This window comes from Typopeltis vanoorti, chromosome 13, assembly GCF_054136105.1.
Source record: "Typopeltis vanoorti isolate ZY-2024b chromosome 13, IOZ_Tvanoo_1.0, whole genome shotgun sequence".
NCBI classification, from domain to species: Eukaryota; Metazoa; Arthropoda; class Arachnida; order Uropygi; family Thelyphonidae; genus Typopeltis; species Typopeltis vanoorti.
In genome coordinates this window covers 30,628,447-30,640,467 of record NC_143561.1, presented here as the reverse complement: position 1 = coordinate 30,640,467, position 12,021 = coordinate 30,628,447, and the positions used below count along the sequence as shown (strand labels likewise).

The 12,021-nt window shown below is 37.3% G+C and overlaps 1 protein-coding gene across 2 annotated transcripts in view; it reads left to right on the top strand.

The window, feature by feature from the left end:
• Positions 1-12,021, top strand: part of REG (proteasome regulator gamma) — a 146,419-nt gene that overhangs the window by 96,352 nt on the left and 38,046 nt on the right. For both annotated transcript variants that reach the window (XM_090402845.1, XM_090402846.1), the window contains exon 7: positions 7,356-7,424. In XM_090402845.1, coding sequence (XP_090258971.1) covers positions 7,356-7,424 — 69 coding nt within the window. The remainder of the gene's footprint in view (positions 1-7,355; positions 7,425-12,021) is intronic.

Below are 12,021 nucleotides of genomic sequence, written 5' to 3'. Positions count from 1 at the left end.
AGAAGTAAAGAACTATAGACCAATTAGTATTCTCTCTAATCTGTACAAAATTCTCACAAAGGTAATAACAAACAGGTTAACACCTTCTTCTAGACTCAACCAGTAGAACAAGCAGGATTCCGTAAAGGCTTTAACACAATTGATCATATTCATGCTGCAAAACAAATAATAGAAAAAGCAGAAGAAAACCAATTGCCTTTCTGTTTAGCCTTCATTGATTATGAAAAAGCATTTGATTCCATCAACACTAATGCAATAATCAAAGCACTCCAAAATCAGGGAGTTCCTGGAGAATATATGGACCTCCTCCAGGCAATATACCTTGTTGCAACAGCAACAATCCAACTTTACACGAGTAGCAATAAAATATCAATTGAAAAAGGCAACTGACAAGGAGACTCTGTATCACCCAAAATCTTTACAGCAGTCCTTCAAGAAATATTTAATAATATATAATATAAATTTTAGGAAAGTAGCAATATTGGGATATAGCGCAGTGTTTTTAATTCAAACGGCGAGTATTCTCTGTCCATTTTGAAAGGAACACAGGCAGGCTTTCGACATGAAGACGGGCCGTTGTCCTCGGTGCTTTGCATTTTTTTCGGAAGAATCTCAATCACCACTTACATAACTGGTGCCCTGCTGTGAATGTGAAGTGTTGTCACTGTAAACTGATGTTTGAAAGAGCTCACATTGAAGAACATACAGAAACCTGTGAGGAGGTCACTGTTAACTGCCCTCAGTGCAGCGCTGGGCTGAAACATAAAATGCTGGATGCTCACATAAAGAATAAGTGCCTTAAAACCTACGTGAGATGCCCACACTGTTCGGAGCAACTCCCTAAGAATCATCATCAAATTCCTGCCATGTACCCTCAAGGGGTGTACAGGATATGATAGTACTACATGACAAATATACATCATTACTAACTTCCAAATCAGTCTGTTACTTGTCAAGATTCCAACATTATCAGATCTTATATTTCTATCATCTAAGGCACTTTGTACCGTATCAACCTACCTATATCTTGGTCTTCCTCAGGGTTGTTTTCCTGCCAACCTGGCAGAGAACACTTGTTTTGCTAATCTTTTCTCTCCCATTCTATTTAAGTGACCATACCACCTGAGATTAGCTCTGCTAATGCATTCCTGGATGCTGACAATGTCAAGTTCTTTCCTAATATGATATGATATTGTAATTTGATATTGCCATGGCAATATCATATTACGTTTGTAATATGATATTGCCATTGATGCCATCTGTTCACGCCTCTAATCTTTCTCAGGACTCTCATATCTGCAGTCTTTAGTCTTTGGTCAAGTGTTTTACTTCTGACCCAGCTCTCAGATCCATAAGTTAAAACTGGTTTGAACACTGTCTTGTATATAGCTAATTTAGTGTTCTCTCTCTATGGAATTTCTCTCTTATTCCATATGAATTTATTCAATTGACTTCCCACCATACCAGCTTTGCTGATTCTGTTGTCTATTTCTATATTTAATTTACCATCTTCACTAAAAATGGTGCCTAAGTAGCTGAAATGTTTTACTTGTTCCACAGGTTCTCCATTCACAACACAGTTGACATTTTCAATGATTCTACCTATTTTCATTGTCTTTTTAATGCTGACCTTCATACCATATCTATTACAACAGTTATTCAATTTAGTCAGGGAATCTTGCAAACTTTTAGCTAATTTATTTAGAAGTATAACATCATCTGCATAAAGCAAAGAGCTGACATTAACATCTCCAATTCTGATATCATGTTTAATACCACTTTACTTCATAATGTGATCCATATAGATAATGAATAACAGAGGGGATAATGTACATCCTTGTCTCACACCAGATTTAACATTAAACCATCTTCCTGTACTTCCTTCAATTCTAACTGCTGACTCACAACTCAAATAAAGACTAAGTATTGCTTGATATAATGCCCCATTGACACCATATAACTGCAGCGTATTGAATAGCTTCTCTCTTGGCACCTTGTCATATACCTTTTCCAAATCGGCAAAACTTATATACAGATCTTTGTTATATTCCCATAATTTCTCGACTATTTTTCATAAAGTTAAGATCTGATCCTGACAGCTTCTATTTGGCCTAAATCCAGCTTGTTATTCACCAAGCTTTTCTTCCACAATTCTCCTCAACCGTTTCTCAAGTATACTTGCATAGATCTTGCCAGGAACACTCAGTAGGGAAACACCTCTGTAATTCTCACATTCAGTTTTATTTTCTTTTTTATATATCGGTGCTATGAGAGCTCTACTCCAATCATCGGAAATTCGTCCCTCTGTCCAGGCTTTCTGAACTATGCAGTGCAGCCACTGTAAGACTTTTATACCACTATACTTCAGCATTTCTGGTCGAATATCATCTACTCCTGCTGCCTTTCCACATTTCAAGACTTAGATGGCTTTTTCTTCTTAAAGTATGGATATGTATTCCTGACTGCATGCCTGGTCAGTGTTTTTTTACCACTGTACTGTCATCACTGCTTGTTTCATTTAGCAGTTTTTCAAAGTAATTACTCCATACTTCAAGGATATCTTTTTCTCCTGTTTTCATGTCACCTTTATCATCTCTAACTCCTTTTACAGCACTCTTTCCTCCATTCCTAAGCTTCTTCAACAACCTCCAGAATATTTTGCCACCTTCTCGATATTTATTTTCTATGTTCTTGCCAAAGTCCTCCCATGACTTTTGTTTAGCTAGTTTTACAGTGTTTAGCATTCTTGCATTTGTCTCTGTATTCTCTAAGAGCACAAGCTGACTTATTTGACAGGAACTTTTGATATGCTTTCTTCTTTTCCTTCGCTGCTTCTTTAACTTCCTGTGTCCACCAGGGAGTTCTGATTTTTTTATCCTTGCAGACAACCTCACCACATGCCTCTCTGGCAGAATCAATCAATGTTTTCTTCAGAGTTTGTCACTGAATCTCCAAGGTTTGATTCCTGTTCTCAAACTGTTTCTTTTTTTTTTTTTTTGATAATCTTTCTCTATTTTAGTCTACATTTCACATCTGAGAGCTGCTCAACTTTTATTTGCTTTAACTTTCTTGCATGTTATTCTTTTCAATATAAAATTCAATTTTATCCTGCTCAAGACTAAATAGTGATCACTTCCAATTTCAAATCCTCTGTACACTCTGGTATCCTGCACCAGAGAGAAAACATCACTATCAACAATAGCATAGTCAATGAGACTTTTCTTATTCCTAGCCTCTTCTCTCAATGTGAATTTGTGCACATTTTTATGTTGGAACATGGTATTAGTAATAATAACCAGTCCATGTCCTGAGCAGAAATCCAATAGATATTTGCCATTATTATTAGCTTTGCTCTTTTCTCCAAATTTTCCCATAATATTTTTGTATGTCTCAATCATTTCCTACTCTGCTATTTAGATCCCCAACAAGGACCAACTTTTCCTTTTTCATTGTGTCAGTTGCTTTTTCCTAAAGCCTCAAAAAATTCCACCACTTCTACCTTAGTAGAATCTTCTGTGGGACCATAGACACAAATATCTCTCATTGTCCAGTTCCCCATTCTCATATTTTCCCACATTACTCTACTTGAGACTGACTGCCATTCAAGAAGATTAGCCTCGTATTTTGTGTTGAATACTATAGCTACTCCTTCTTTTCCTTGATTGTCATTGCCTGAATATAACATTTTGTATTTATTGCTCAGAATGATCTCACCAGTTTTGGTCTTTTTTGTTTCAGTCACACCTATTATGGCGATCTGGTACTTATCTAATTCCTCAGCTAGTTCCATTTCTTTGCCATTCAGGCTTCTTACGTTGATAGTACTGATCTTTAACTCTGGTGATGTTGAGTTGGGTTTGTTTTCAGATTTGTTCCAGTAGCTGACTTTTCGCTGTTCGCCCTGGTTCCCTGGCGAAAACAACGGGGGGATCTTGTTTAACTGGGCGACGCCTAGCCGGCATGAAATTTTGTCATCTTGTACCATCATTTTTTATTTTGATTTAATCAATAAGAATACACTTTGGTCGGCTAAATCCCAAATTGCCAGCCCATCCTCATTTGTTCAGTATCCAAGTAGATACCCAACAGGGTGCACCACTAGAAGGTGAGGATTGGACGTTAGGTCAGAAGCCCTGGTCGGTTCTCTGCATTCCTTTAAAGGCTATGTGGAGGTCTCCTCTCAGTTATACAGCTTTGACCCTTAAGCACTCCCCAAGAAAGAATTTGATAACCATGTTGAATTCTGTTGATTTGCCATTGGTAAATGCCCTGAGTGCAAGAGCGAAATGGCTCGTAAGAGCATTGATAATCACTTGATTATGAAGTGTACCATGAAGCAAATGAAATGCCCACGCTGTTTAAGTTTATTTCATAGAAAGGATATTGTGAGTCATGTGCTGGTAAATTGCCCAGGCTGCCATGCTCAAGTGAAATGCATGAATCTGGATGTACACGAAGTCACTGGATGTAATGTAAGGAAAAGGGACTCGCGTACTGGGGACCATCTCTTTAAGACGAACCAAAATATTAAACAGAATTCTCAAAAATCTAGTGGGGCGATCTGATGTAAACAATCCAGGCAGCCAAGGAGAGATGATTAGTTCAAATCCTAATGAAAAAGGAAATTCATCACCAAAACCCACAACAAGTGACTTGTGAATCCAACGAAGATAATTCCAAAGAGCATGCCGAGTAGTGGGAAACATAAAATTCAGGAGCTGCAACAGGAAAATCAAGATCTTAAAAATGATATTGATTCTGCTGAAAGCAAACAAAGTAATTTTCTATGCAAAATCACTGCTTACCTTCAGAAACAAGGAGTCCTGCCTAACGATCCTGCTTCATCTAATGCTCTTCTGCCTGTTCTTGAGAAGCAAAAAAACTCCTCTTCAAACATTGCTACATGTTTATCAGTGCAAACAACAGCAACCCAAAGAAGCTAAGGCTCCATACAGCTTCATCCCATTGCTGTGTCGAAGAATGCAAAGCCTTCTTACTCACATAAATTCCTATAAATCTGGAAAAGATTGTCCAGGTCCACGCTGCGTGTCTTCTAAGGAAATTGTTGCTCACTGGAATAGCTGCACTGCCACTGATTGTTCAACTTGTACAAAGAGCAATTTGAAAAATCCTCATTTGGAGAAAATCTGTATGCATATTTGAAATTGTTTTGAGAGATGTTACTGTTATTATGACAATTGTCCTGATAATGGCTCGCATCAATGAATATTTGTTACATTCCATCATGTATTTATTTTTCCGTTTCAACTCAGAGCACAAGGCACATCACAAAAGATTTTGAATTCCCAATAAAGTACAATAATAAAATCCTAGTTGTTCGTTCATTAATTCTATTGATAGTGTTCTGCAGCATGTACGACATTAACTAATAATTTTTTTGGGGGCGGGGGGGATTCTGACTTGATTCCTTTCTTGTTTCTTAATTTTTTATAAACACTCCGATCGTACATTCTCTTATTTGAAGCCAACCTAGACAGCGTACCTCTGTAAAAAAATAAATAAAAAAACTGAAATATAAACTGGACAAACCTTGGTATAAAAATTAATAACAGAGGCTTCATACACCTGAGATATGCAGATGATATAATTTTTGCAAACACTCCAGAAGACCTTAATATAATGATAAAATACCTATATCATGAAAGTTGAAAAGTTGGACTAAAAATAAACAGAAAAAACTAAAATCATGTTTAATCATTTTGTAACATCAAAAAACATAACAATAGAAAACAATTTCTTGGAAAGAGTGTCTTCATAACATACTTAGGTCATCTCATTTATCTAAACTGTGGACTCTAAAAGGAAATAAATAGGAGAGTTCAACTTGTCTGGAGTGCATTCAGAAAATTGAAAAGCATTTTTTAAACAATGATGCCACTCTGTTTAAAAAGGAAGCATTTAACCGTTGTATACTTCTAGTTATCTCATATGGTTTTGAAAGTTGGTCACTAACAAAAGCACCTAGCAAATAAATTAACAACTCAAAGAAAAATGGAAGATTGATGCTAGGCATTATTATTACATTAAAAGATAAGAAGCAAAACATCTGGATAAGAAGCCAGACTCACATCACTGACATCATTCTTCACCACAAGTGATTAAAATGGAAATGGGCTGGACATCTGTCCAGAAGAGAAGATGAGCGATGGACCACGATACTAATGAACTGGATTCCTAAAGAAGGGAAACGAGGCTGAGGACACTCTAAAAGAAGGTGGAGTGATGAATCGTCAAATTTTGTTGGGGGAAATTGATCAACCATTGCCAAGAACAGAGAAAGGTGGAAAGAACTGGAGGAGGCCTTCATCTAGCAGTGGACAGAAAATGGCTGAAAAGAAGATGTAGTTTAAAAAAAAAAAAAAAAAAAACTATTTTGGTGAAAGGGGGACGAATAGACAACCTCTAAATACATCGATCATCTACACTACAGCCATTCTGTGGTTGTTGACACAAATTGGATCCATTGGGGGGGGGGGGGGGGGGGATAGAGACCTATTATACAGGTGTAAATATAAATCTGAATATTTTTGAAATCTACCATTGCCTTTCAGAAATGTGGGACTGCTGAATGATCAAGATTTCACACTACATCCATAGCAGGTAACAGGACTGCAGGATCAAGTCATTTTTAACTGTTTGCACTTCTGCATGTTGTGTCAACATGCACCTGCATATCTCATCTTTACACCTATGAAAAACCTTGTGACTGAAATATCAGCTAATAATTTAAGTTAATTATCCTCAAATGCCTTTTCTTCCTTTAAACAAAAACTTTAATAATGAAAGCTAATATCATTGAAGAGAAATCTAATGCTTACCAGATACAAAATCATTTGCCATCAGGCCCAAGAATGCTGTTGATTTTGTCAGTAATAAGATTTAGCTAAGCACATATATTCTAGTAGTAAGACTTATACGTTGGTTAGACATTAAAGTTATCTTTAATTAAATACTTCATATGCGTTATTAATTCCGTAAATTAATTACCAGTTAAGCACATATAATTAGCTCTCACTGTAACAACCTATCTGATATTCAGCTAACATACAGCATCATTACTGTACTAAAGAAAATTCACTGTGACAAACTGATCACAATGTTTTTTAGTGTTCAGATTTGCTGTAGTGAGTTGACTTACTGCAGTCTAATACTTGAATTAAATGTATTATACTAACAAAATGAATAAATTTATCTTTTGCCTTACAGAAGTTTCTATAAGGTAATTACTTTGCTTTTAAATTTCAGTTCTCTTATGAAATACAGTAAGCAAATGCTATTTATAACATAGTAGTATACAATATGTATCTCTATACTATATTACTGTTTACTTTCAGCTGAAAATGTGGATTCAGTTTTTGATTCCAAGAATTGAGGATGGAAACAATTTTGGTGTATCTATTCAGGTATTATATCAACTAATATTTAATGTTAAATAAGCAAATGCTTTTGTATTATTGATTGATCAGGATTAAATTTATTTGGAATCTTTGTTTGACATTACCTACTTCAAAAGTTATGGCTTCTCTTTTCAGAAGAATTGTTTGCGGGCCATAAATAGGCCCCAAGTATCTTATATAACTTTTAGGTAATATATACACTTAGAGAATAATGGAGAGATTTTAGTAATGAATAATCAAATGAAAGCTAATTTGGAATGAGATGCTCTTTACCTCCTTCATCCCTTGTTTATACATGCACAAGGATGATTTCTTATGCCATGTATTTTATTATTATTACATGACACCTCCATTGAATTAGTGAATTGAGAGAAATCCATACCTATTCTTGAGTTCGTTCCAATTGCACATTGCTCAATGAGAGAACTAGTTCTAGTCCCGTTCTTAACTAATGTGTTTGTTCTCAACTTTTATGGATGTCTCTCAACTTCTCTTCATTGAATTAAAAATTTCATCTACTGGTATATTATATTGACTTTTTCAGAAATTTACATATCTGTATCATATCACCATTCTTTCTCTTTACGGTGTCTGAAGTCCATATTTTTCATCTGTCCTCATAATCTACAGTCCAGATATTATCTTTAACATTCTACTTTGCTCCCTCTACTGTGTCTCCATGGCCTATGAAACCATGAGACCAGAACTCATCATCAAATTCCTGACATGTACCCTCAAGGGTGTACAGTATATGATAGTACTACATGAAAAACTTGCATCATTATTAACTTCATATCTACAATTTTCTTCCAAATCAATCTGTTAGCTATCAAGACTCCAACATTATGAGATCTTATATTTCTATCTTCTAATGCAATTTTTACTGTATAAATCAACCTTGGCCTTCCTTTGCTTCTTTTTCATGCCAACCTGACAGAGAACACTTGTTTTGGTAATCTTTCCTCTCCCATTCTGTTTAAGTGACCATACCACCTGAGATTAGCTCTGCTAACAATGTCAAGTTTTTTCGTAATATCCTCGTTTTTAATATGATATTGCCACTGATGCCATCTGTTCACGCCCTTAATCTTTCTCAGGACTTATATCTGTGGTTTCTAGTTTTTGGTCAAGTGTTTATTTCTAACCCAGCTCTCAGATCCATAAGTTAAAATTGGTTTGAACACTGTCTTGTATACTGCTAATTTAGTGCTTTGACAAATTTTTCTCCTATTCCATACCAGCTTTATCTATTCTGTAGTCTATTTCCATATGTAATTTACCATTTTCACTAAAAATCGTGCCTAAGTAGCTAAACTGTTTCACTTGTTCTATAGATTCTCCATTCACAATGCTGTGAATATTTTCAATGCTTCTGCCTATTTTCATTGTCTTTGTCTTTTTATTGCTGACCTTCATATCAATTATTAAAACAGGTATTCAATTTAGTACAGAAACCTTACAGACTTGTACTGGATTTATTTAAAAGTATAACATCATCTGCATAACGTGAAGAACTGAGATTAACATCTCCAATTTTTATTATTATTATTATTGTTCCGGGAAACTCCACGGAGTCGACAGACTCATCGAGGGAGGCCCTAACATCATATCAAGAACAACTATTCAACATTCACACAGTATCTATCATACCTTGCTTTGAACTCATTCACGGTCGTAGCACCCACAACAGACTCTGGAAGCTTATTCCACTCATTTACCACTCTCCAAGTAAAGAACCTAGCTCTAACACCCTTGTCAACCACGCTCTTGCCCAGCTTCCATGCATGGCCCCTAGTCCTCCCACCACCAGTCATATTTTCAAAAATATCTTCTGGATCAATCTTATAAAAACCCTTCAGTAATTTGAATGTCTCAATCATATCACCCCTCCTTCGCCTATCGTCCAATTTCTGCAACCCACAAATCTTCAATCTATTCTCATAAGGTTCATTCCACAGACCTGCTATCATCTTGGTCACTCGTCTCTGGACCCTCTCCACTTCCTCCCCATCACGAAGAAACCCTGGTGCCCATAGCTGGGCACAGAAGTCCAGATGAGGTCTTATCAAGGCTCGATACAGAGGAACAACAACTTGTTTGTCTCTGCATGTTAAAGTATTTTTCAGAAGCCAAGTGATTTGGTGAGCTGCTTTAGTTACTTTTGCAATGTGCCCCCCTAAACTTCAACTCCCTATCCACCAACACTCCAAAATCCCTGGCCTCATCGATCTCCTGGAGTATGATTCCACCAATGCGATATACCGCTGCTATTCTTTTCACCCCAAAGTGCATAACCTTGCACTTTGCCACATTAAATTGACATCCATTTTTCCTAGCCCAGTCCTCCAAACTATCCAAATCATCCTGTAAAATTTTGACATCTTGTGCACTCACAATTGCTCTACCCAACTTTGCATCATCAGCAAACAAGTGAACACTTCCTCTCAGATCCTTTCCAATATCATTGATGAACAAATTGAAAAGCAGTGGTCCAAGAACAGAGCCCTGTGGCACTCCACTAGTCACAAGACGTCTTTTAGACTCCACTCCTGAATAAACCACTCTTTGATATCTCTCCTTCAACCACCCTCTTATCCATCTCACCAACCCTATATCTATACCCATCTGCTCCAGTTTACTGATTAGGGTTCCATGTGGTATCCTATCAAAGGCCTTGGCAAGGTCCAGTAGTATCACTGTAAACCCATTACCCCTATCCAGTTCAGCCGTCACTGTGTTATAAAACGTGAGCAAGTTACTGAGGCATGATCTACCCTTTACAAAACCATGTTGTCCCCCATACAATATCCCATTTTCATCTATCCAATCCTGTATTCTTTTCTTGACTAATTTCTCTAAGACCTTGACAATGATTCCTGATATGCTAATCGGTCGGTAATTTACAACAGCAGTCTTGGAACCACCTTTATGCAGTGGAACTATTTTCCCCTCTTTCCACCCGCTCGGGACTAACCCAGACCCGAGACTCAAATTAAACAAAATGGTCAAGGGTACTGACAATTCTTTAGCTGCTTCTCGTACAACACGAGCTGGTATACCATCCAATCCCACAGATGAATTGACATTGAGGTTATGCAATAGACTACTCACCTCCACTTCATTAACCACAATTCCCGTATAATCTACTGGTTTATTCGTTTCTGCAATGTCACCACCTGGATGATATACTTTTGCAAAGTGCTCACTCAGTAACTCAACTATCTCAACTGATTCAGTTACCTCCCTACCATCGGCATTCTTTAAAATCAATCTGCCATGTACATTTTTCCTTTTACTTGCTACATATCTAAAAAACTGTTTAGGATTCTCTTTAGCCTGCATGGCCAATGTTCTTTCGTAATCCTTTTTTGCTTTTCTTACCACACTCGTCACCCTTCTGGCCTGCGCTTTATACCGTTTATGTGCCTGCCGGTCACCTTTCTCCTTAAATTCCCTCCATAGTTGTTTCTTTTTTTGCAACTCAAGCTTAATGGTGTTATTCATCCATTTAACCCCTACTTGATTTATTATTCGGACTCTAGGTATACAGTCAGCCATTGCTTCATGCAAGCACTTCTTAACTACCTCCCATGCACTATCAACTTCTAGTCCTTGCAGTTGTACATGCCATGGCACTGAACCAATCAAACTCCTAAGCTTGTCATACTTTCCAGCCCGATAATTCCACATGTACCCTGTCTTAATTGAAAATTCTACACCTTTAGCCACCTCCCAAGTTAAGACCCTATGATCACTCTCACCGATTGGAGGCAATGTGGTCATATTTGTTACAGCCAAATCCTCAGATGTAATTACTAGGTCAAGCACTCTCTGACCCTTAGTATTTTCCATTACATGCTGTCGCAGATAGTTATCCCTTAATAACCGCATAAAATCCAATTCGTTCCTCCCGTGTGTCCTCTCCTCACTCCAATCAATGCGACCATAGTTGAAATCTCCCATAATAATCACCCTCCTTCCACCCATTTCTTCTATTTGCTTGTGCATACTGTCACCACCATCTTTTCCATCACCTGGTCTATAGCAGCACCCAATTGTATATTTAGTTCTGCTAGCCACAATCTCACAGCAAATGGCCTCAAATGTGCTCTTTTCTCTATCCTGCAATTCAACTTCTATTCTCCTTGGCTGGAGCTCATCAGCTATCATCAACAATACTCCTCCCCCCATTTTATTCTCTGTCATTCCTGAACACACTATACCCATGACATTCAATCCCACTAGTTATATCATCTACAGTCAGCCATGTTTCACTAATACCTATAACCTGTGGTCTGGAAGTGCCAACCATGACCAAAAACTCTTCCTTCTTGTTCCTAATACTCCTAATATTAGTGTACATGAATTTAAGACCCCCATTAGCCCCAACCCTACCTTGATGCCTTATATTAACTATCCCACTCAAATTTGTTGTCCTTATTTGCTCTGGCATATTATATTCATTCTTACATTCAACTGCCTCCATAAGGACTGTATCTCTACTCCCCCCCCCCCCCCAACAAATCTAGTTTCCCTGAATTTGCACATCCACTACATTCAGCAACACTTTCTCAAGTCTTCCTACACCGTAACCATTCAAATG